Source organism: Liolophura sinensis, chromosome 8 (assembly GCF_032854445.1).
Source record: "Liolophura sinensis isolate JHLJ2023 chromosome 8, CUHK_Ljap_v2, whole genome shotgun sequence".
Classification (NCBI taxonomy): Eukaryota; Metazoa; Mollusca; class Polyplacophora; order Chitonida; family Chitonidae; genus Liolophura; species Liolophura sinensis.
The window spans coordinates 9,296,810-9,324,140 of NC_088302.1; the positions used below are offsets into that span (position 1 = coordinate 9,296,810).

General features: G+C 37.4%; 1 protein-coding gene across 2 annotated transcripts; it reads right to left on the reverse strand.

The window, feature by feature from the left end:
- Positions 1-424: 424 nt before the first annotated feature.
- Positions 425-27,331, reverse strand: LOC135472732 (tyrosine-protein phosphatase non-receptor type 9-like). 2 transcript variants are annotated; one of them, XM_064752384.1, is made up of 12 exons: positions 26,690-27,331; positions 21,425-21,562; positions 14,666-14,755; positions 14,139-14,263; positions 13,069-13,174; positions 11,030-11,140; positions 9,804-10,471; positions 8,814-8,974; positions 7,898-7,976; positions 7,303-7,453; positions 6,186-6,393; positions 425-4,649 (listed from the first exon to the last, which is right to left on the reverse strand). In XM_064752384.1, the coding sequence occupies exons 1-12, from the start codon at positions 26,720-26,722 to the stop codon at positions 4,420-4,422; spliced, it is 2,100 nt and encodes a 699-aa protein (XP_064608454.1). In that variant the 5' UTR covers positions 26,723-27,331; the 3' UTR covers positions 425-4,419. The 2 variants fall into 2 exon arrangements, with proteins under 2 accessions (XP_064608454.1, XP_064608455.1); XM_064752385.1 differs by lacking the exons at positions 21,425-21,562; positions 26,690-27,331 and adding an exon at positions 14,922-14,982 and having other exon boundaries at positions 426-4,649.

Genomic DNA, 27,331 nt, shown 5'->3' on the forward strand with positions numbered 1-27,331 from the left:
GAGGAGAGTTACTCCCAAGCACAACGCAGGTCGTAATGATGGAAGTGGACTAAGGTAAACTTCATGCAAGGCTACACAAGCTGGGTCTGTCAACTGCTTACTGTCACACAGGCCCGAGAAAAACAAAAGCAGGAAAAGCTAGAAAACTCCCCGCCCAAGAATGGGATTGAACCCACATCTCCTTTGATCTGGGAAAGACCAAAGCCACATGGAGCGGAATTTGCTTTCCCGGTGGTCAGCTTCATAAGTATCACCCTGGTATTTCGTTTACTTGTGACTGTGTATTATATTTGATACCAACAAAGCATATGACGTTAGTTTCAACACGGGCAGTCAGAATTTTACTCTCCATGATGTTGTCCTTTATATTATAGAATGAGGAAGCAGCAGAGAGCAGGCAAACCACTGATCTCAATTGGCAAGGTACTGACATATATTCCCACTTGTGATGTATAGACGAGCAGACCATACCTGTAGAAGAAAGAGTGGGTTTTCAACAAACTTTAGACCGCGTAAATTTTCAACACCAGTTTCGTTAACTAAGACCCACAAAAAGTGACAATAAGGACGCCACAGGCCTACCTTTCCTCCCAGTGAAGCAATATTGTTCAATAATACAGCTTCAATAACAATCTAATTCTTATAAGACAGACATCAATTCAAAAGTCGCAATCAATCAAAATGTACATGTGCGAAAAATCAGACTTCTCAAAGGACTGAGATGGTAAGACAGTAAATTCAGGTATACAGTTTTAATTACAAAGGATTTTGTTAAGTAGCGGCTGTTGACAAAGTTCAGAACCAAGTAACACAGTATCTTTCAGTTTGCATGCTTAAATATGTGGAAGAACACATTAAATATTATCAGCCGACTACAAATGATTTATGAAAATCAAGATGAATTAATCACAAAATAATAATAATAATAATAATATGATATATACAATGCTTTATGTGTCAAGAAAACAATCGCATACATATACTCTGGGATATTTGATATTTACATAACCTATACAGCATAAGAATTGCATGACAGGTTTAACAGAGGCTAAAGTAAGCGCAAAGTAATATAATAAAGCTGTTTCTTCTTATTTGCCAGATTTAACATTAGATAGTTACTTAAGTAAAAAAAAAACAGCAACCATCTAATAAAGTTTTACACAAAAAGTGTACCATTAACAGTATAAACAATGACAACAGTTAACAAAGCTGAAATCAGCGACGCTGCACGCTAGGTCTACCCATCTCTACAGTAAAACAACACGATCTAGCCTACTCACAGATCTGACCCTAAAACACTTTAACCCACACAACAGGCTTAAATGATAAGGTGATATCTAAACACTTCGCCAATTTACACATCAAAGTTGATTTCTCAAATAATAGCTGAACATTACAACTCAGAAGATAGTGTAGATAGAAGTTTTAACCCTTCCTACAACCAAATAGGTACAGCTGTATTGTAAGATTTCATATACGGGACGTCATGAAAGTCAAACCCCCCAAAACCTAATTACACCATCAATCGTTTGCGGCCAAACATTTGTTGGTGAAAGCCATGTTCATACCTCGTTACTATGTTTGGGAAGGAGTCTAAGCTGTTGATACACGATCTGGCACACAACAGTTAACTTGTGATAAAATTAAAGCAGTTTCAGAAAACCTACAATTTTCACAAACCAGATAACAAACAAAAATGGTGCCAAAGTTTTTCCCAGAATGCACTGGCATAAGTAAGCAGTGAAGTAATTATGGGGCAGCGATATACTGTTTCTATGCCAAAAGTTGCTCTCAGATAACAACTTTGACATTTTGATGCATGCTGATGATAAACGCTGCCCAAATTGTACCTTTTTCCAATACGAGTTTAGAAAACCTTACAACAAATGGTGATGAGACCCATCGTCCATGTCTCGATTTCCATATTCAATTTACTGAAAGCATTTTCTCCACACAACTTCTTTTTTGGTCAACCGGGTAAATTCTATGCATTGCACGCCACTTGAACACACCCTCTGACTATAATAACAGTAGTACTTAACAGCACACCGTACACACTCCACAGGTGCAAGCTATACTACCAACATTTCATATAAAAACTCTCAGATCACACAATGAGCTAATAATCAACAGAACAGAAAACAGTATCATTTTTAAAGTGTCTGAGAACAGACACTTACCACAAAAATTGCCATTAAAACTCTCCATATTAAAAAAATCGCATGAAGTACATACCACCCTTTATATTAATTATTACAGCTACTCTAATAAGGTGACCTATTCTTTTTCATTCTTAACATTTTCACATATCTTACTAGATGGTTCTGTCTTCTACCTCTATTCATGAAACATTTATAATTTAACAGCAATGAAAAGGCCCAATGCAGACAAAATACACTGCAAGGTAGGACTGGTCACCAATAAAGAATGTAAAGGAAAATTAAGTGCATACAAATGTATGTAAAAGCAGCGGGGCATAGGCCAAATATTTTGTCACGAAAAACAGGGATTTGGAAGGTCATTGGCTAACTCCCAAACTAAAACATTAACTCGGAGAATATACTTTGTCATACAGGTACGCAGCTCGCTCCATAGTTTTGTCTGGAAGATAATACCACGTAACTCTTCAACCTTTTAAAACATTATTTTCGAACATTCTGAGAGAACTATGGGATGTAGACAAATAATCTGCACAGTTTCATGAAGCCTGCATCTTTAATGACACAAACAATCATTTAAGCATCATTTTCATAATAATTAATTGCATAAATTAAACTGAAAAAAGTGCTTTAGTGGTTGAAAAGGTTGAAAAATTACAGTACCTGGCTCACCCTCCACCATATGAAGTCATAGCCATTTAGTGCTTCATGTACTGTGATTTGCACAAACAAATAAAAGTCGAATGAGGGCCAAATCACAAATGATCAAAGTCTAAGTATGGCACATTTTATGTGTAAAAATCTGAACATGTTGGTCACTAAATAGCTAAGGATTTATTCTAAATCTTGTCCCACATGATTAAGCATTACATGACTTGAGGACATCTCGTATCTGTAGCCAAAATATTTAGATGTCAACAAACTTAAAATTTTTTATACTACACTACTGAAAACTGCATGGATAAATGTGCGCTTTACATGATTTCCCCATCACATACTGTCAAAGATCATAACATCAACTCCAAATTTTCAAAGATAAATACATGACAAGAAAATGATTAAAATAAAATAAAATAAAATGAAGCACCAATATTTGCAAATGATGGCCAGAGCCATAATCATACCAGGGAAAACTCCACTGTTCTTTTCTTTCGTTGATGCAAAAAATTACATGTATCTAGTGGGTGTACCGGGACTAAAACAGAAAGCATTATCATGTGCAAGGGAGAGAAATCATACATTCCCTGTGGATACCTATTCACATCTAACAGGCAGTGCTAATGAACTGAACTGTATGTCATTTGAATACTGACTGACAACAAACTTGTGCTAAAGCAAAGGTAACACATAAACAAAATAGTGTATTTCAGTTTTTTTTTCTCTATTAAAGCTTATGTCCATATCTAATAAATAAGGCGAAGTACTTCATAGGAAAGATAAGATGGAAAAAAGATAGAATAAAGGTAGGTGTATGGAAATAAATGATGTTAAGGATGAGAAGTAAGATGTAGTCTCAAGCCGAGAGGCAAGTATTAAAATAACGTACGGCTCTGAGAATAAGACGTCTAAATCACAGCTGAAAATCAAGTGCTGAATTGAACACACGGAAACTTTGCAGCTTGCAGTAGATCTAACCTATAATAACAACACCCTGTTTATTAACCCAATAAAAAGGCTGTAGCTTTGGTATGAGACTGATTGTGACCTCTAAATCTAAATGAACAGCATGATCCATCACTCACTCACTCAGGTGTCATGATAATTCAATAGCTGACTCGATTCCAACAGGCAATATATACTGTATAAAACAGGCTCATGTAAAAGTGTACTGAAAAAAAGCTTCAGTGACAGCTGATCTGCATACTCCACTGCATACTGGTGTTTGTCAATATTGTAGGTGCCAGTTCAACCCAAACAGGAAATTCAGAGCACCTTGGTGTAACACTGCATCAAATGTCCACCATGTTATTGTGTGTACATGTACATAGTAGAGCCCTAACAATTTCTGTGTTCATCTTACACAAAGGACTGTGAAGACATCAGCACATAAGGGTCTATCCATGGCAAGTAGGGGCTTATGGAATGATTTCGGTCTTATTTACAGCAACCAATATAAATGGGGGTACAATATCAAAATGGTGATCGATGGCTGCACTGTGACCAAAGAAATCCGTTCCTGAGAAACACACTGCCAATGGCACTGCTCCTTTCCTTGATTACTCCGAACTAAGTGAGCTGTATTCGTCCTATATCCACGGCACTAACCCTCGCTGTCACTGTCACTCTCAAACCCTGCCAAGTCCACCTCATTGAGCAGAAGGCCCTCTGCCTGAGCATACTCAATTATGGCCAAGTGACAGAAGACATACTGATCTGGCATCTGGATACTGAAGGCTCTCTGGGAGCGGATCCGGCACACTGTCCCGTGGATATCCACCACACCTTCATCGTGAAGGCGATGAAGATTTATGTCCATTGTGATGAAAGTACCTGAAAATATAATCAGAACTCATGGTTTATACCAATATCAAATTTATGGTTATCATGTTGATGCATGATTGTATCATGTCCTTATCCATACGTCTCACCTATATTTGTATGTAAGAAGTCAAAACAATCTGACAAGTCTATGAATACTGATTAATAAACAATAAACACATTATTACGAAAAAAACTTGGTGGGTAGGGACTATTTGTCTACATGAATTACACATGTCGGGGTGAACAAGAACTGTCCATCTCATGGGACTCTAAGCTGGCACCCTAGCGTGATGTGATGCTACATGCAGCATGATGTGATACAAGAGCAATCCTCTTCCTGACGGCAAGAAATAAATCCCTAATATTCTTTGACAGCAAAAAAAAATCCCTAATCCTCTTTTGGGTGGCAAGAAATAAATCCCTAATACTCTTTGACGGCAAAAAAAAATCCCTAATCCTCTTTTGGATGGCAAGAAATAAATCCATAATCCTCTCTTTGATGGTAAGAAATAAACCCATAATCCTCTTTTTGATGGCAAGAAATAAACCCATAATCCTCTCTTTGATGGTAAGAAATAAATCCATAATCCTCTTTTTGATGACAAGAAATAAATCCATCATCCTGTCTGATGGAACGAAATAAATCCATAATTCTCTTTTTAAAGGCAAGAAATAAACCACAATTCTCTTTGATGGTACGAAATAAACCCATAATAACCTCTGATGGAACGAAACAAATCTATAATCCTCTTTTTAATGGCAAGAAAATAAATTCATAATCCTCTTTTTGTTGGCAAGAAGTAAGTGCAGAATGCAGATTTATGACAACAATCCTCAGGTGTCTGAGACACAGGCACTGTAACATTCACACAAAAATTCCCTGGTTTTTAAATTTTAAATGTGGGCTAAACTCAACACAGCTGCCAGCCTCATCAATGCATCACTGAGAGGTTTATCTGACTGGTGTTTTTACGCCGTACTCAAGAATATTTCACTTATACTACGGCGGCCAGCATTATGGTGGGAGGAAACTGAGCAGAGCCCGGAGGAAACCCACAACCATCGGCGGTTGCTGCCAGGCCTTCTCACACACAGTCGGAGATGAAGTCAGCATGAGCTAGACTTGAACACACAGCGACTGCATTGGTGAGAGGCTCCCGGGTCATTACGCTGCACTAGCGCGCTAACCAACTTAGCCACAGGGGCCCTCGCTGAGACTTTGATTTTTGCAAAGTATCTTTACTTCTTTACTGAAAAGAAAACATGAAAAGTGAAGCCATGTGGCAGGCCGATTACTTAAGATTCTGCCTTTAGTTTTGCTTTTTGTTTACAAACGTGCATGTCATTTAAATTTGGAAGTTGGTTGGGGGGATGGTGGGGGAGGGGCATATATGCTATAGCTATGTATACTGAAGACATTATCAATCAACATTCTGGCATTGTCACTATGAAAAATCTCATCACAGACCATCCATTAGCAACAGCCACAATGTTTGTTTTCATGTACTTATTACATGAATATATGAGCCTCATACTTGTACGTACCTGTTCTACCTATCCCAGCACTACAATGAACGACAATAGGCGGGCCCATCGGGTGACCTTTCCACGCTGACCCCATGACCTTGGTACATTCGCTTTGGTATTTTCTGACGCTGAACAGGAAGTCTAGGAAAGCCGAAGCGGAGTGAGGTATGCCATAGTCTGGCCAGCCTGTGAACTGTATGTGTATAACTTCCCTGGACTCCTCCGTCTGTAATGACCAATACAACACATTACAGGCTGGTCAAGGACTGCAATTTCATTATATAAGGCACACTTCTGTCAGTGTAATTCTTCAATCTATCTGCGTGATGTTTATTAAAGGATAGTCTGAAGGCACTTTCCTGTGTAGACTGCTAAATTCATACTTCGACTTGAAATTGAACAAGCGTAGTTTAGTCTCAAAAATCAAATTAAAAATGTGCTCAAATCACACTAAAAGTTGCTCTTTTGTGTGGGAAAAGGTTGAGGAATTAATGGCTGCAATGTATGCTTAAAGAAAAGCAGCTCTTACAAGCTATGTTACATGTTACCGCATTCTGGCAATGAATTTTGGATCATGGTCACAATGAAGAACAAGTAAAACAAGTTTGAGTAAGCTGCTGTTCTTTTCCAAAATATTTCCTTTTATGTATGACCATAATTTATTTGTTTATTTGATCGGTGTTTTATGCTGTACTCAAGAATATTTCACTTATACGATGGCCAGCATTATGGTGGGAGGAAAACGGGCATTGTGTTCGTAAGGCAAAGAGCTAGTTCACAAGCATGACAGCTTGGAAACAGTTGAGAAATGATCCCAATAACAATGCCAATTACAAAACAGCCTGCTTGTCTAGTCAGAGGGGTAAAACAAGCTCCTCGTCACGTTGAGTCATACTGTTTGATTATACCCTTTGCACTTAACCCCCCCACCCGACCTCCCAAAAAAAAAACCCTAAACAAAAACAACCACCTTTACTGAAATTACACAAAATATGTGGTGTGGTTTAGTTATCTCCTACTGCCCTGTCTCTGTTTTTGAGCAGTACAAGTGTAAACAATGCCCCACTGCCTGACACTGTTACCATCACATGATATATGACATTTATGGATGGTCTAGTTCAGCTAGGGCTCTTACCTTTGTATTGTGTAAGATGAGAGAGGTGACTGTATAGTCTCTGTATTGTTCGATTGCTCGGTTGCACACCAGGAATTCACTATACTGGTCATCGGTCTCCTCTTCATTAGGCCAGTATTGACCACACTTCATACGTCCCCTCTCTACTGCTCTGTCAACATAACAAATCAGTCATTTACACAGTATGTCATCACTAATGCCAGCTACACAATCATTACCTAATTAGGGAAAAGCTCTACACTTTTACATTTACCTGATCTCGTTCATAGATTCATAAATCGTAAAGGTATAGGTAAGGCAACATCACCTTTATTCTGTGCTTTAAGGGTGAGCGGACACTAAAAAATTCACACATGGAACAAAAATAAAACCTTTTTATATTGTCTGATCTTGATATTTTATGATTTTCCTGGTTTTTTATCCTTTGCTAACAGCGAAAAGTGATTCTGCCTATAAAACAAAAATTAAGATTGGTGTGGGCTAATGGCAAATCAGCAGATATCAATTCTAAATCTTCCACAGAGAAGGTGATTTTGTCCTAGTCTGCTGCAAGCACTTTATTATTTTAGGGAACGTCTTCAGTACATCTACTAACTTTGTTGTCATGACGACCACCCGAGTCTGTTGATCCCAAACCATCCTCCAGAAGTCCCCTGATGTCTTTGGAAGTGGTCCTACAATGAGGAAGATGTATTACATGGGATGAGAAACTTGAAACAAGATGGAAATCTTAGCCATAAAAGATATAAATCATTGACCATTAGAATGAAAGACATCATCCCCAGAGAAAGGGACACTGGCTACCAGCACGATCATGACTTTTGGGACAGATAAACTAAAGCATCATTTCACGTTTGCTTCACATGTATTCTATTTCATTATCAGTTTCAACGAATGTCTTCTAATCTACTGAACACATGTATGTCTGTATACAACAGTTCAAATTAAACCTTAACATGCTATAAAGTGACTTTCCGTAAGACGGCCCAGAGGCCATGTGATCTCAGTAACACAAAGCATGGTGAGAAAAGAATTATAGTCCCAATGTTCTAACATAAAAAGATGCCTGTTTTAGAATCACTGTTAGTGAGAGTGTATTTATTGGATTTGTCAAATTTTCAGATTTCCAGACAGTCTGAGTAATCCTATAGTATTAAAGCTTATGTGATGTTTTCTTGTACAACTAGGGTTTACTGGTCACTGAGGGAATGTAACAAACAGGCCTTTTTCTCTATGTTTCAACATGAGATGGTCATTTCATTTTCTCATGCTAAGGTGATCACATGGTCTCCAACTTCCAATCCAGGCTACCTTACAGAATCACTAAGGTTTGACTGTGGTAAACACTATTTACACTATAACCCCTCTTCTTTACATCCTCTGACTACACTTACAGACTTGATACTCAAGAAAACAGTACATGTACAAAGTTGTCTGGGTGTAGACAAAATCTCCCCATCACACAGCTTTTATTCCATTTGATATAACCACAACAAAGGGTGTAAACTCACCTTGCGTGGAGATGTAGGCATTTTTCTGTTTGTAGCCATCCACAAAGTTAGCATTGATGTAATCCGTGCTGGGATCATCATCCGTCGTGGGTAAAATCACTCGTGAGTGATCAAAACACAACACATCTGTGTAGCGGTTCTTTGCTAAGTTGTGCTTAGCTCTATCCAAGTAAAAGAAACATACGAATATCATTAGTCACAAGACATCTGACCATACATGTGATATCCTATGCTCATTACATATATATGTTGTCTTCTCTGATTTCTTATCTTCTTTTTATTTTTACCAGAACTTTGATCATAACTGCAGATGTTCAGAGCTTGAATTCAACAAAGATATAATATTCATCAACATTTGATTGTAATGTATTACATTTGTATTGTAATTTACAGCAGTGTTATTCAGTATATGTGATCACCACTTTGTAAACAAATTACTGGAGTACAGGCATGTAGTTTGATTTGCAACAACATCTTAAAATCAGAAAATATTCTAAATTTTAAGGACAAAATGAATTTAATCTCCTTACTAAACAGAGAGAAGAATAATTAATATTTATGTCCTAGTTAACAATTTTTCATTCATATGACGATGAGGAGTCAACAGGTGTGTCAACATATACGTTTTGCCTTCTTGTGGCAGGGCGAGTTCATGCCGCTAGAGTGCAGATGCCACTGAAGTATCATGCCGCAGACACCAGACACGACACCGTTACCCCATCCAGTCAATATTAAAACGGGGGCCGGCCAGTCATGTTTCCTTGCTCAAGGCTCTCAGTGCTGAACACTAAGCAAGGCAGCAGCAAGTATCATTTTTAAAGTCTTCTGTATGACCCGATCCGGATCTGACCCGGGGTAATGAGCTATCATACATCAAATTCATGTATGTACATCAGCGAGTAACAATAATTTACACACATATACCTTTACATATCAGCTCTAGTACATGAAGAACAGTGTCAAACATCTCTAATCTACACTTTTACTTACTTTGAAGTATTAAACGTTCCAGCGGGTGCTTCCATTTTGATTTTTGCATATTCTTGGAACAGCCCACTCTTGCGTAATGTCTTTATGTGATTGATAAGCTCCTCTAGAGTCATGCCTCCTGAATCTGGCAAATGAATAGAGTCTTCTAAAATGTTGGGCCCCGATGGAGGGCGCTTTTTCCTGGGAAGTGGGGGTGGGGGAACGTCCCCGGGGTAAGAGTCTGAAGGGGAGCTGTCTGAGGAGCGCTTCCTGCTGGCTTCTGTCAGACCGCTCCTTTTGTAGTTGAAATGTTGTGAGTCCTCTTTTTCCACAGCCACTTCCTTTTCAGTGTCACTGTTCAAGAACAGAGCATCATGCATTTCCTTTTCGCGCTCCTCGTGGTTGTGTTTTTCACTTACAGTTTCACGTGAGCCCTCTGACTCGAAATCACTGAACACAACGTTATTGTCCGTGTCACTGGACACACTTGACATACTGGTCTGGCGTAGCGATCCGTGAAGACCCCGGCTGATAAAATAGCTGTCCATATCGGGGTTCTGATTGGCAGCCACTAACAAGCAGACCTGTAGCCATGCTTTATGATTAATCTTCAAACCTCCACCCAGGTGCTCAGGAATACTGTCTCGGGGGATGTGATTGGGCAACTGGGACTTGTTCACAGTAAACACCTGGCAAACATAAACATGTAAGCTATAACACCTGATTGCCTTCAAATTATACAAGCTGTCCTACACAATTTACAAGTAAAACTTTAAAAACACTTTTTTTATACAAAAAAAAACAAACAAAACAAAACAGCACAACAGTGCAGAGCCTGACAGTCATAGTGAGGCGGAACTTTAACTGTCTGAGTCTGTGATGCCCCATAGGAACATATCATATGTAGGAAATAGAACTCATATATTCAATGAAACTGAAATAAGATACACATCTTGTTCACGAAACAAACAAAAAAAAATACATTCGCTATTCAATAAGTTATTAGAATGTACATCTAAATGAACATAAAGGGAAAACAAGCAAAGTTATGAAATCTCATAAGTCTTATGAAATTTTAATGATATTTAAAATCAATCTGGCTGAACTGTAACTGTACAAATTACATACATCTCATATGGCTGAGAACATCTTCAGAAATACAGGGGAAAAACTGCCACTGACCTTTCCAAATTAAGCAAGTCAAAACATTCTAACACCAGTTCTCAGTTTTCCAGGTATGAACTTACCCTGTCTCTTAACTTCTCTCGAACAAAGAGCCGCAGGATTTTGAAAGGTGCTTTAAACCAGAGAGGTGCGGTGACTATTAATACTTTCTTTAGTCTGGCTGGATACCCACCCTGTAACAACAACAACAGGTCATGTACTGCTGGGTTAGTGGATGTACATGTAGGTGCTCAGCTGACAAATTACATCAGCTTTAGAGTGTAGGTAAAGCTCTACTACACTACAACATTAGGGATAAATGTGTGCGCTACACAGGGGTGCTGGGTAATGGTTCAGTGTGAAGAGGAAGAAGGGGGAAAAAGTAAACCACACACACTGTTCACACGCTGTGGTAATCCACCTCATGATCACACAGGGACAAAAGCCAAGATCAACTGAATGAACAGTCACACCATGACAAGGTCAGGCTAACACACATGACATTAGTTCTCTGCTCGAGGATGCTAAGTGTCAAGATTAAAACTGTATTAAAAGTATGACAGCCTCAGTTTGAGTAAAGGTTTGCTTGTAAATTTAACATCTCATTCAAATTGTTTAAAATGTACAAATACAGTATATGAGTGGATGCATGGCTAAATATAACTTGCAAAGATCAGCCAATTAGGACAGCACTAAGCTTAGTAATCTTGTGGCTTTAAACCAGTGATCATGACATCCCCTGCTGAGAGATAATCCTCACTGATCCAGGCTTAGTGAGCCAAATCTGCCTACTCATTCTCAAGAACCTATCAGAGAGGAAGGGAGGAGGTATACATGCATACTAAAGATGGGACAATCAGTTAAGTGTCTCTCTCAGTCGAAGCTGTTACATGCATGTTACATAAATTATGTTAAGCTAAAGTAATTTCAATTTCTTTTTGAAACAAACATCAAATGAGTAAGAGCTTATCATCATCGGAATAAACACACATGTTGACCTATCAGACATCAATGAACTACATATAGAATTGCTTAATAGAGTAATTCTAATTAAACATTTTCAAATTTAGTAAAAATATAAAAGATTTATATTTTATTAAGTTTCTCAGGTGACACATTCATTCATACATTGCCTATCCACCTGACAGAACCAGTTAAGAGTTTCTTGTGAAGTTTGATTAATTTCTTATCAGAAAAACTTAAGTACTGGAATCAAGAGCATCATTTTAAGACCATGTGCTTCTGAAAGTTCATTTAATGCACCAAACTTTAGGTGAGACATAGTAATTCCATCAAAAAAGTTTAACCAGTTGGATCTTAAATCTTCTTTTCAAATGTTTCTTGTTTTGACTTGCAAGGGTTTTAGCTTATTTACACGTATTTGTCACTCAGTCGATTCAGAAGCACTGCAGCTGTAAAACAAATATGCATACAAAGCCTGTATATCTGCACATGTACTCAGAGATCTATTATATTTTAGCCACAAAACAGCCTGAGTTCTCATTTGATGTCCCATTCATCCATTGGCTACCAGAGGGGTTTCTGTGGAGTTCCTATATTTTGAAGGCTGCATCAAGACATATGGGCTCAAATGCTGTAAGGTTGGTCACTAATTTTGCTGTTAGTTTCAGTGGCCTTATCATGGTGCAACTGGTACAGCAAATCAGACATACTCTTAGTATGTGACATCTTGTCATTTCTTAACAAATCATTAGCCGCCGTCGTATAAGTGAAATATTCTTGAGTACGGCGTAAAACACCAATCAAAAAAAACAAATCATTAGGGTCATAAACAGTAATGGACAATACTTTTATCGAGTTGTCTTTCACCAAAGTCCAATAGTAAAGAAAACAGCATAACCTTGAAGCCTATACTGTAAATCTTCAACGTTTCAACCAATAAAGTACTTTTTTAGTGGAAATTATGCATACAGTTATTAAGAAAATGACGTTAAACTGATTTGTTTGTCTTACTAAAGATGCAATTGAACAAATAATTTTACTACACTCCATGGTTCTCTCAGAATGTTTCAAAATATTGGTTGCAGAGGCGGCTGCATAGGTTGAAGAATTAGGGTGGTTTTTCTATAACCTGCTATAAGGTCTTTCTTGATAAACTCACCTTTAGCATAGTTAATATTTTGATGCTGAGCTCATAATCAAAATTACTGTATTTAGAATCCGTCATATCATATATAAACACCAGACCATTCCTCTGCGTTTCCACACTGAAAAGGCAAAAAACACAATAATTGTTCAAAGTGACACAGAACAAGGTCTGTAAATTACATGTATGTTGATTCCTTAGAACACAACTTCAAATAACACTTATCATCAATTTCCGAAAATTTTGCATTCAGAAAAAAAAAAAGAACAGAAACAGAACCAACATCGACAGTGTACTGTAATGGAATAAAATGAGTTGGGTTACCATTCAAGCATAAGCATGTACATGCTATAATGAGACACACATGTACAAAATGCAAGATTGATGACCTTTACATTGCACCTTTGTATCTACATGTACGCTAGGCTTGCCAACAAAGATTAGCTTTTCAAGGGGGATAACTCTGGAGACATTCTCTTTGTATTCTTTTCTACATGCAAAACGGATAAAATTGTTCATAAATAGCTCAACTAAAGAGATTCCACGAAAATCACAAAACTAATTTTCAAATGCCTCAAGGTGCACCGATCCAGTTATAACTATGTACTTTATAACTATACAAATATCAAAAGTATAATGTTTTACACTGAGTCATTTTTTTAAGTTTTCTAGTCTTGGTCAAAACAAGACCTTCTCATGAACATCCCACTATGGAATAAACATTAAGAAGTTTAACCTCAAAAATGAATTTGTATTTAAGTTTTTTTTTTAAAAAATCTGAATTGGTTTTGCAACTGCAATAAAAAGTCAAGAGACAATGCAAAAGAACAATGGCTAAAAAGTGATGATGCAATGCTCAATACCCCTGATCAAGCTGCATGTTTTGTGAAAAGTTCTATCCAAAAGATTCTAAAACCCTGTCAAGACATTCAAAGTGGTTCTCTGCAGTAAATAGGTCACCATACAAACCCAATACATGTACATCTTTCAAAGTTATATACAGACCAAGATGACAGAAAAATGACAAGATTAAATTCTGTTTATTTTCAGATTTCCATTTCAGTCACATAGAAAAAATGAGGTACCTTTCTAAGGCGGCATCTAGCTGGTAGACCAGTCCTTTGAGAACAAGCTGGTGGGTGGAGAGAGGTGGGAAGTGCTGGCGGGCTGTGAACAAGGCTATAGCTGCTCCATTTAGATCACGACTCGGCTGTAACACAAACACACACAGACAGTCAACAACTTGTTATTTATGAACTTATTCAACTGAAAAAAGGTATCAACTATCGATAAACCAGGTACAGAAGATGCATGTTAATAGAACTACAGAAAAACGTGGACAAGCAACCATTTTTTGCTGGCATAAGTTTAACATAAATAAAATGATTTCACAGCTGATAAGCAAAACTCTGAAATTCTACAGGGAGAAAGACTGGAAGTTTTGGACACTTAATGATGGAGGAGAAGAATGAATGAAATACATGTATGTTACACTAGACACACATGTAGATCTACACATAAGCAAAACTGGTGAGAAAAGTTGACAAATTCATTTTAACTTGGATGGCCAAAATCTTATAGGATTTGCTCTTCAAATCATAAATGTCCTTACCAGCACTGTGAGTTTTCCAGTATCTAGTTCTTTACGGAGATCTTCATCTGAAGCATTGATCAAGTGGAACCCTTCCCTGGTACGAATGCTCTGCAGAAGAGAAGTCGGGGTGTGTCAATAGTCATATACATGGTGGACTGAAAAGGCTATTTTTCACTAATTTCATGTCTGCTTTCATAATACCAGGACAGTGAGCTTTAATTTATTTATTCATTTGATTGATGTTTTATTCCGTACTCAAGAACATTTCACTTACACGATGGGCGACCAGCATTATGGTGAGAGAAACGATGGCCATCTGCAGTTTGCTGACAGACCTTCCTACATCTGGCAGATGATCTGTTATGAGGGTGACTGGCATATATCACACAACTAAATACACCACCTTTCAGGATATGACTAATTCTTTAAACCCTTCACTGAGTACAGTTTTTAGAATCCTTTTTCCCACATTTGTTAAAAATGAAAATAACACTGCATACTAGTGTACTAAAAGTACACTCTTATTGGCAGTCTTACAGATATATGACAATTTGATGTCTCATGTTCTCACAAAGCAAGCATGGGAGTTCTTCAATTGCGATAAACTGATGTACAAATATGGGTATATAATGTGAAAAAATGTAACATTTCACTTGAAGATACATACACAAGTACGTGCTGTATCTTGCCTAAAATCAAAGTCATGAGGTCCTTGTTCATCAGCTTGCTCTCTACTATATATGTATGTAATTTCATAAACAGTACATGTATTAAATGGTGTACTAAAATGATCAACCGTATTCCAAAAATTTATACCCCAAGCAGGGTCAAATACAAGAGCAAATTTGAACCTTTACAGATGTCCAAATTACAGCATATATTTTAAAAATCCCAAATTTATGGAGAACACGGCCTGATAGATTTAACTTAAATGTTTTTTTTTTTTTTTTTTTGATTGGTGTTTTAGATTTACAAGTAATGTTCACACCTGAGTTTGATACAAGTACATAAAATAGTAAGTTATGAATTCTTAATGTCAAATATATTTCAGCCCAAATCAGCCTATTAAAAGGGTGCCCAAATTAAGAAGTCATTTATGTATTACGTCATTTTATACTAAATACATAGAAGTCATCCATGAAGCTAGCTGGTTTTCCAACTTGATCTGGGACGTCACAAAATGAACCTGAACACAAACTTTTATAAAAATCTTATAATATTTGGAGCAGTTATTCTCGAGAAACCAACCACCAATCACATTCATGGAAAGTGTTAAATACCGTAAATCTTCAAGCTAGTCAACCGCTAAAGAACTTTTTTCATTGGAATTAATGCATACAATACGAATCATTATGAAAATGTCCCTAAAAATGATTTGTTTGTGTCACTCCTGATGCAAGCGTCATTAAACTATGCAAAGTATTTCTCTACACTCATAGTTCTCTCCGAATGTTTTAAAGTACTGGTTAAAACAATGTTTGAAAAGATTGAAGAATTAGAGTATGCAAAACTTTCGCATGGATCAGGTTAATTTTTAAACTGTATCTGATTTACAATGTAATCAAAATTGGACTGCATTATTTTAAACACTTACTGCATTGAAACCAAAGCACGATAAAGGACGGCATTAAGAGGGAAGAACCTACCCACATTAATACGCCTCACTTCAGCTAAAGAAAGTGATAATGAAACAACTCTGTGTTCTTTTAGTTTTGTAATACAACTTACATGTAAAAGAAAACAGGATGTGGTCGACTGAAGTTTGAAAACATCCTGTTAATATTACATTCTAAGATATCACGACCCAGATTCTTGGAATTCATTTCCTTAAATCATTTCCCATGTTCCAAGCACAGCTCAAAACATCTTTCTATTCTCAATAGAACTCTCAGAACCAGGAAAAACGCGCAAGTTAATCATAGACGAGATTTGTGCTCATACAGAAGTGTTTAGGGCATTCAAATGTAAACATGTACGTATAACAATTCATTCAAAAGCTGTTGAATCACAGAGTGCCAAAAAGGACCTGAATCTTACATGTATGTCCCACACACCTTGACTAATCACATAAATGTCCTTTTAACAGTGCTGCTTGCAACAATAACAACGAGGAGACAAAAACTGAAATTCTTTGAAATCAATATTTTCAAAATCAAATTAAAACACAAAACACCAAATTAATTATTATCCTTTAAAAATGAACAGCAGATCACACCAAAGTGTCTTGCAAAGGTCTTAGATGATACAGGCTTTTATATATACAAGTATTCTTTCACCCATTGATGAAAATCGTGGTTGGCCACTGTGTATGAGGAGCGTGAGCATCCTGGCGTACCTGGTGCATCAGATGTCCAGGTACGTAGAGCACACCTATCCACAGGTGAGAAACTGTCACGTCTCTACTGTACAAATACATCCCTATACACACAGCCATCATGACCAGCCTTGACATGCCTCACGCAGACTAAGCAACACATTTCTCACATGTATACATGTATATATATATTTACATGATGTGTCGTAAATGAGCCTCTAGAAATAGTATTAACCTGGACACTAAGGTAAACACCGGAAACTCTGCTCAAAAATAGCCCCAAATCCATGACAGGAAATGTTTATGGGAACAAATCTGTCTCTGCGTGGTCAGACAAACACCAGTACTAAATGTAACTCGTAATTACGGATATTTTCATAATTAGGCCTGATTACATGGGAGCGTATACATGAAGTAAGACTGAGACACAGAGGAGCTGTTGTTGCACAATTAAAACAAAAATAGTTGTGCCAAACATAGCTAGTACAGTGTATAGCTTGTTCAGTTTATTCTTCACAAGATGAAGCATGGCTCATGCATTCCAATTTCCATAAGTCTTTTAATAGGCTACAAACATCAACATGATATGTATGAGTTATCATAACTTGCACATCCAATATGTATGTACATCAACACGTGAAGAAACATGTATTCCCTACCATCCATAGTGTACCCCATATCCCAATCTTACCATGTTTCACCTAATATCCCAATCTAACTGTTACCGTAGGTCATCTACACTTTTGCCTTTAAATGCAATTTCAGAAGCATATATATGAAGGCCTATGGATGCCAACTTTTCAACATTTCTGATAAGAAATTAAACCTCGTCAAAAAAGTCTTAAAGGAGAAGAAAATTTAAATATCAAACAAATACCATTGAAATGAGTGAAAGAGTATGCATTTCCTCGCAGGTCCATGCCGTAAAAAATTCTAATATGTACCTCAAGCTGATAAATTTTAAATAATGTCAGCGCCAAAATCCGCTGTGGGCAACTCCCTGTTGCCGAGGAACTGGTCCTGAAGTCTTCTGTGTTAGGAGGAGAAAAGCCGTCGGAAACCGGAAAAGTACAGTTCGTACATTTCCACTAGAACTCTTCTTCCCAGAAGGTAGCAAACAGTACAGTTTGTTCTCCACTTGACGATCGGGAAACCGGAATGTTGGACGTGTGTTCCAAGTTTACAGGAACAAGCCGGCAGTTTTAACGATTCTCACTGGCTGAGAGGCAACACAACCCCACCATAAATTACAGGGTGTTAAAGATGGAAGAAGTGATGAACTCAGCGATTTATGCCAGCTTTGCCACTTTCAGACTTCACGTGTATGGTGAAGAAAAATCACAAAATTATGCAGCAGGCACCACCAGATAGACAAAATTGTGCTCTTCAGCCTACAGTGTCATGTTTTTAAGTTTTCTTCTCCTTTAAGTGGCCTTATGAAGCGGATGAATCAAACAGAATCAAGCAAAACGTGTCACTTGAAAAATGCTGGACTTAAATAGGTGAAATACAGTGTACAATATATACACTCCAGTCCCATGGGCTCAACTACAGCTAATACATGTAGTTTAAGCAACAATAGAGTGCACAAAGGAAGAAGCTTCTTGGGCTAACTAATCAGCAAGATCATTTCCCAAACCACTTGCATACTTTTGAAGTTACCACTGATAAGTCTATGTAATAAGTAAATCACCTATTTGTGAGTTATTTTCTTTGTCATGTTCCAACTGGTTTAAAACTTCATGTGTGTTGGTCAATGAAGTAGACATTTCCTGATTGCTAATTCTTTGAAACATATCTTACTTAAGAATATTTTTTTAAATTTCCATTTCCTCTCAGTGTTGAGCACCAAGTGAGGCAGCAACAAGTGCCATTTTAAAAGTTTTTGGTATGACCCAACCCGGGTTTGATCCCTAGTCTCTAGACTTTGAGGTGGATGCTCTAACCATTATGAAGTTCTTCATTTGTATATCACAAAACTGGAAATAACCCTGTGAAATTTAGCCAGTGATACATTTTCTGTACACTTTTGGGCAAATGACTTAAAATGCTCTGGGTGAAGAGGATTTGTAGCTGTAATGTTTGTAACCACATGAAAAACCAATACCTCCTACAAATGGGGATCCATTTTTGCTTCTGTGCCAAGGGAAGGTACCCAACATAGATGTGACCATCTCAATTTTAAAAGCTGTAAGATTCTTCAGATACACAGCAAGTACTGTGATTCACTCAAAAGTTCACTGACAGACACCATATAATTCTATAAGACAATCAGTTGTAAATGACAAGCATATAAGATACATATATCCTTCTCTTGACCCCTTAAACTTCTAATCTCAACAGCTTCCAAAGCTGAGTACAGCATCAGGGAACATCAGCAAGAAATGATGCAGCAATGTTTGTCAACAAGATGACCCTTAATACACCACAACCAATCCTTCATTCGAACACAACCATTTCATCCAGTCGTATGAAATTTTATTCCTGTCCATGATATCTGACTATGCTATGTCCTAGCTAAATTCTGTGCAGATATCTTAGAAAAGTAGCATTTTGGAATGACCTATTTCAGCAAATCTCTCAAGCCTATTCTTGGATCTTGAAATTCGAAAAAAAAAAAACTTTGATTAAAGACAGAGATATAAATAATTAAGTGCAGCCAATCAAGCTTAATGTCAGTTTTTAGCCCTGAGGTAGCTTTGCTTGTACAGCAAAGAAATCAATAACACCGTCAATCTCACACCGTTCTGGTGTTATCTATTTTTTCTGTCTGAATTTTTTTTTCTTTACAAGAATAAAACCAGATAAAGAGTAAAACACGTGGTAAAATTCACGGACCTGATCACCTGCAATGGTAGGATATTCTACACACATACTTCTACGATGTGTGTATGCCAGCTCGAAAAAAGTATTAATGATTCGGCTATGGTTTCATGGTTTGTGGGGTACAGCCACAACTGGTTGGTGTGATCACTTCCTCTAGACATTGCATGTTTTTTTCTACCAATAAACCTAACTGTAGTCGCATAAATGGAACATTCTTGAATATTTTAAAACTTCCAACATTTCAAACATTGTTTGCTGATATCCTGAAAAACTTTACAGGTACAAAGTTTGCCACCTCAGCACATAAATGTGGGATGGATTGCTCTAGCCATATTCACTGTGAAGCATTAACAAATTTTACGTCTGCTTTCCAAAAAACATTCTCTGGGTAAAATCTCAGTTTACGACTTGAAAGAAAAAAGGTTTTCTTTTAAAACCTGAGCAGATTCCTGGCAACAGCTAGACACTAGTGACATACTTGTACATCGAGAGGAAGACTTGACGCATGACGGTCATAATGTTGAACCAGTCAGCACATTATCCCACCACAACTATTTTCGGCATCACATTAAGCTATATGTTAAAGTGAAGCCACTCCAGGCAAGAGCAAGGCCAATAAAGCTTTAATGTCTCTTGGCAATAGTTGATCAGATAATGACATTTGCGTAACAAAATTGCTTGTTAAGTTACAAACCAATCGATCTAGGAGCTTCTAAAAATACATTCGATACTATTCACAGAGTACAGGTACATTGTCATTAGGCAGAAAATGCTGGGAAAACTATTGACAATCAGAGCCAATGGACCAGCACTGATTGTCCTCAAAACCAGTGGTAACGGATTAAACTATGAACCCTTCCAAATGCATGGTCTCAAAAATCAAGAATCTTGTTCACAATATACTTTTATATGTATACCCATCTGATTCCGTCACATATTTGGATTGCGACTGCCTGGTCTTACACGTTATACATGTACACGTCATATTCATTTACACAGTTAACCAGAAAAAATCTGCCTAATCAACATTCCTCATGGCACCACACTATAAAAATATTGCAGCCTTTTTTTTCAAAATTTCTTTTTTTTTTTTTTTTTTTTTGATGGATGCGTTGCCAAGGATTCACAATGGAACACATTTATTGAAATGTCACAGATGTCTGTAAGATGAAAGGCCATGTCGGGTAACTTCCCTCAAGGTAATCTTGAAAATAAGGAGTATGAGAAGGACAATGTCAGGCATCAAATCACATGCTGTCAGGTACAAACTAATGCACAGTCTGACAAACTTGTATAAACATCATGAGAAATCTTCACAACACAAGTCAAACTGAATGGGTTTTAAATCTTTCAGCCATGCCTCAAACAGTTAGATGTATGAGCAGGTATGCCCTTTGAACTCAAACTGAAACTGATCAACACTCTGTCTTCATATCTACAAAGAATGACCAGCATTTTAAAGACTTTTTTAATACACAGAATATTTAGAACCATAGACAACTGTAGGCAGGAGCTCAGATTTTTTTTCTTCTTTTGATCAGAGAAATCAAATCTGTATAGAACTTACACATATTTCAGAGGTGACATGAATTTCAAACATACATTAGAATTATACAGTACAAGTAAAACTAACATACCTCGTGCATTCGATATAAATCGACAGCTCGGCGCACATCAAACTTGCGTGCCATCAAAAACTTGACAGCCGTCTTCCATTCTATGGCCGATGCCACCTGTCCCTGAGGAGTAAGGCAACGGGTAAACTCCTCCACCAACTGTAACAAGAAAACATGAGAAAGGTAACGTACAAGTCTAATGACAGTTGAGGCAACGGGTGAACTTCTCCACCAACTGTAACAAGAAAACATGGGAAGGTAACGTACAAGTATAATGACAGGTGAGGTAATGGGTGAACTTTTCCACCAACTGTAACAAGAAAACATGGGAAAGGTAATGTGCAAGTCTAATGACAGGTGAGGTAACGAGTGAACTTCTCCACCAACTGTAACAAGAAAACATGGGAAAGGTAACGTACAAGTGTAATGACAGGTGAGGTAACGGGTGAACTTCTCCACCAACCGTAACAAGAAAACATGGTAAAGGTAACGTACAAGTGTAATGACAGGTGAGGTAATGGGTGAACTTCTCCACCAACCGTAACAAGAAAACATGGTAAAGGTAACGTACAAGTGTAATGACAGGTGAGGTAACGGGTGAACTTCTCCACCAACTGTAACAAGAAAACATGGTAAAGGTAATGTACAAGTCTAATGACAGGTGAGGTAACGGGTGAACTTCTCCACCAACTGTAACAAGAAAACATGGTAAAGGTAACGTACAAGTCTAATGACAGATGAGGTAACGGGTGAACTTCTCCACCAACCGTAACAAGAAAACATGGCAAAGGTAACGTACAAGTCTAATGACAGGTGAGGCAACGGGTGAACTTCTCCACCAAATGTAACGAGAAAACTCAGAAAAGCTAGCGCACAAGCGCATGAGGGGTAAGGCAACAGCTGAACTCCACCAAATATATTAACCGGAAACGCTAACGAAGGTAAAACACATACACACAGGTAACAGAGTAAAGGCGATGGGTAAATGACAGTCAGTTTTATGAGTGGAGGAAATAAGAGTATTGTTACTTGTAACAACATGAAGTTTTGAAGTAAAAAACTGGCCTTACCTGAGCACCTGACAAACCTCTTGACTTAAAAGTAGCAGCCAAAGCAGCAATAGGTTTTGGACACTAAACGTAATTTACCAAGTAACTGACCTTGTGAGGACTAATGAGTGTATATTGTATTGATAACGTTCACTGCTAACACCACACATTCCCACACTGTATATCTATGTATGTGAACTTCTTCTTCATATCCCACCATGCCACACAGTCATTCAGTGTAAATCGCAGCAAGTGGCTCATGCATGGGACAGTGTTTGGCTGAAAAAAAATCAGCGATCAGCCTAACTTCATAATTTTGTTCATGTGATCAACCAGCACATCACAAACAACCAATAATGCTATATATAGAATTATTATCAATATTTTACATTTCCTCAACATTTCATTGAGCTGATACAGAAACAGCAGCACTCTCCATGCATCTGTATGTATGTAGTTGTACTGCGGAAACAGTTTCTCTCTACTATTAGAATAAAATTTAAAATTAGAAGAAAAAGAATGAGCCAGTACAGTCTAATGTCATGTTAATTTGACACTATACATGTATAATATACATAGAAAAAAGAATATAGAACACAGCTATCACAGAAAAATATGTCAAAAATTCTATAAATGCGTACGTTGGCCAGGAGGCTGCAGTAACTTGTCTCCGTAAGCTGGCAAGAAAACCGCCTTGGGAGAGTCATTGCTCAAAGAAAATACTTTGGCATTGCATTATTTTTCGATTTATTAGGAGAATATCTTTGGGAAATCTACATTAAAGAGACTTTTAGAGCATTCAGAAGTTCCTGCTATTGTCAGTAAATTCTCTGATGTTAGTACAGCCAGCTAGGCCTAATGCAGCTCAAAGACCTGGTCAAGCAGGGCTGCTAAAACATGACACTTGTGCCCACAAAAATCGCCCAGACCGAGCGCCAGCCTAAGAATAACATAGGCCCTTGTCCCCTTTTTTGAAAAGGGGACAGAACTAATACTCTTTCATATGGTTGGGTATCAGGAGTTCTGTTGGTATTTTCTGATTGCCACATTGCTCAATACCGACGATACAGGAGAGCTCCTAGGTTTTGTGACGTCGCTCCAGATAGGTACAACATGGCAAGATGGCATCACCAAATGAGCAGCTTGATAAGAGCTGTAGAATTTTTAAAATATTTTTATAACATTTCTGGAATACACCTTTATTAATTAATTCAGCCTTAATGGCTGACTTCATGTTCACTTACATGCCACAGTGATGAACTGTCAAGAGTTTTGGATGAATGAGGCTAGCTGTTAAATTTAACAATTGGCTCTTCTCAGAGGCCCACTATAACACTCCATGAACACTGAACACGTACAACCAGTATATACAGTCAATTCTGCACTGTACATCAGTATGTATATCAGCTGGATGTGTTCCAATTTAATGGTTGAAATAATTTTTCAAATACCAGAACTTAAAAGCATAAATTGGTGGTGCTGTTTTGATTAGACATCCATAACTGTTCACAGTATAACAGCCCATAGTTTCCGGAGGACATGTGTGAAGTTATCAAGCCAATGATCACTACCTTGATACCAAGTAAATCTCGCTGATAACATGTACAATGTAGCCTCAAAATGAAATTAGTTGAATTCTACATATTATATGTGCAATGTTAGTCATATCTTTATTTGACTAGTCAACTGGCCTATGTGGCAAAGAGAATGATTATCAAACTACCAGCTAACAACCAAAAATAACCAAACTGCACCAGTTAAAGCGGAATCAAACTGTATCAAAAATGAATCAAATGTATCAGTCCAGAAATATAATTATAATTAATCTAAAAGGCCAATGTTTCCATGGATTAATTGAAACTTAATCAACCGAAGAAATGATTACACTGCACATACATGTACAAATGAATCTACTTGTGTTAGGAGAGTAGTAAAACAGTTTTATCGAAACATTTTAGTAATCCACGATTCACTTTTTTTTTTGCCCACATGACTATATATACATAAATGAGACACCTAGCAAAAATCGATTTGTACAAACTTCAAAGCCAACCAAGCTTTGAAAGTCATCCTTATTTTAAACTGGTTGGCTCAGTCTAATTTTGAACACTTAAATGTACGTGATAAAACTATACACCAATATGCTGCCTGTATATTTATATCTTCCATTACTTTCCACGCGAGTACATAAAATCACAGATTTAGTACAATATAAAATGCATGTATTAGTAGTGAGTGCTTCCATGCATATAAAGATATCATGGTAGGTTTACATGTACATGAGGTCACACCTGTATGCACATTAAGCCATAATGGGTACTGCATTTCTTCACGCCCAATTCTCGATTTCCTTTCCATAATGTGAAGTATATATATTTCCAGGTACATGTAGATGTTAGAGGGAATGCAACAGCACTCTAAAAAGGGCTCTGCTCTAAAGATTTTACAGGTTTAAAGATGGAATTTCATTTGAGGAAATATGGTAATGATGCAGCATAAATCTATTTATTTATTTATTTGATTGGTGTTTTATGCCGTACTCAAGGATATTTCACTTATATGCGGCCAGCATTATGGTGAGGGGAAACCGGGCAGAGCCTGGAGGAAACCCATAACCATCCGCAGGCTGCTAGTAGACCTTCTCATGTACGAGAGGAAGTCAGCATGAGGTGGACTTGAACTCAAAGCGACCGCATTGGTGAGAGGCTTCTTGGTCATTACGCTGCGCTAGTGCACTAATCAAATGAGCCACAGAGGCTCCTGATGCAGCACAAAATGCACCCACACCAGAACACGTCAGACAAGAAACAGAAATTAGAGGTTTGCAACTTAACAACATAAACAGAATTAAATGTTACAATTACAATAATGATAATAAGGCAGTTCATATAATTTGCTATATTCATATGTACCGTACATACAGTATATAGGTTTCCATAAATGCTAGGGGCATATCTCCCCGTAACACATGCATGTATATCACAGGTCAAATAGTTAACAAGGATGTGCTGGTAGATATGTTCATGTACATGTAATAACTGGGCTTGGTATCATTCAATGGGCTTTTCAAACCACTGGTACAATACATGTGCTGTCGCTGTAACTCTATATACTTACACTGTAAAGTTACATCATGTACATAGAGTACCCTATCACTCTTATGTGATGCATGTACAATGTAGGAGTATTCTTGTATACTTGTCCAAACTACTGCAGTATGTTATAGGGAGAGAATAGGGCTTTATAATAGCCCCTGGCAACATTATATTGGTTCTGGCAACTATAAAGCAATATATATATATATAATGGCTAAAAAAAACCCACTCATGACATTTCCTGTCATATCTGTTCAGGTGAATGATCCCGTTTTTATATTTGTACATGTACCTCATCTCGGTGCAAACCCCACATGTATTCATTATTACTTTTTACTACACACATTTTTACTTAGAACATAACCTAGAGACATTAACAAAAGTTTCATGCAACAGTAAAACAACAGACCTACTTCATGTTTTCAATTTTGTTCCAAACCCGACATTCTGAAGTGCTAAGACACTGCATCACAATTCATGTCGTGACGCTACAATGTTTGAGACTTCATGCCATGTTACATAATTACATTATGTCTACACAGCACATTTATGTTCTTTACAGGTGCCCTTCTAATTGCAATTAAATACAATCAAATTTATTCTAATGTTTCTAATGCATATTTGTTAACCATACTAAATTGTACATGTTCAAATACAGGTAACACTGTACATGTATGTACCCTAAAATTTTGTCCACAAAAGTGTATTTTCAGAGGCAAATAAATGCCATAAAATATTACTTTTGGCGGTGAAACTTACATGTACAATAATTTTCCAGAACAATATCATCCCATGTTCCAAGCAAACCTAAAATCCCCTTTCCAAACCCAACAGAACTCTTAGAATCAGGAAAAGTTTGTGATGGATGAAAATTTAAGGTCATTTAGGGTACATGTAACAATATTTATAACTACATGTTTATGATTGCAATGTTGTTGATGTGGCCTAAACTTGGTAAAGACATAATCATTCATTCATAATACAAAAAAAAAAAATTATTAATGAAATTTTAAACATCTGATAGGGAAAGCCCCAAATGAAGAGAATAACATTTGATGACAATTTATAAAAACTTTTTGGTTGATACTGCACCTATTTGAGACTGACAGTTTCTAGCAAACATAAATCACTTGTCTACTTACCTTATGAAAATCTTCCTCACGAAGGACAATCATCTTAAGCACAAAATAAATATTCCACAGTGAATCAAGACTAGCTCAGAACTGAATGCTCAGCGACTGACAAGGATGTACGGTGGGATTGCTAGCGATCTGTGCTTTAGCGATTTCACAATGTGTCACTGGCTGTCTCTCTTACAGTGGCTGGGGTGTAATGCGGATATCACCGTGACCACTTCAAGTGAAGTCTGAGCCCAACGTTCTGGTTTATACCACCTCCCATTCACCCATGGAATGTGTGACAAAACAAGTGGAAACACAGTGTCTTAACAGCTCCAAAAATACCTCCATGTTTGTAGACGGCAATAGACTCATGAACAGGACGAATATAGCTCAGTGGCTCCGCCAACAGTCCAACAGAGAACAATCAAAATCACTTCATGTAATGGCTGATAAAATATTCAGAATGAGCTGAGCATATAATTGCTGCTGTGGGACCATGAAATTAGTCACTGGAGCTGAGAGGAGATGATAGAAAGCATTACTCAGCTGTGAGGGAGGCTCTCAACCCGTGATATACAATGATATACCAGAGTAGATCTAATAGTTTATCTGTACTTGGTACATCATATACATGTATATTAAACTAGTCACTAAAACTCCCAC

Bases quoted from the DNA above. Each gene is read 5' to 3' on its own strand.
- LOC135472732 (XM_064752384.1), bottom strand. From the start codon at position 26,722: ATGATTGTCCTTCGTGAGGAAGATTTTCATAAG. The intron at 8,975-9,803 runs GTAAGTAAAAGT...TTACTTGGATAG, and splicing joins GGAACGTTTAATACTTCAAA to AGCTAAGCACAACTTAGCAA. The intron at 6,394-7,302 runs GTAAGAGCCCTA...TGGTCATTACAG, and splicing joins TCATCTTACACAATACAAAG to ACGGAGGAGTCCAGGGAAGT.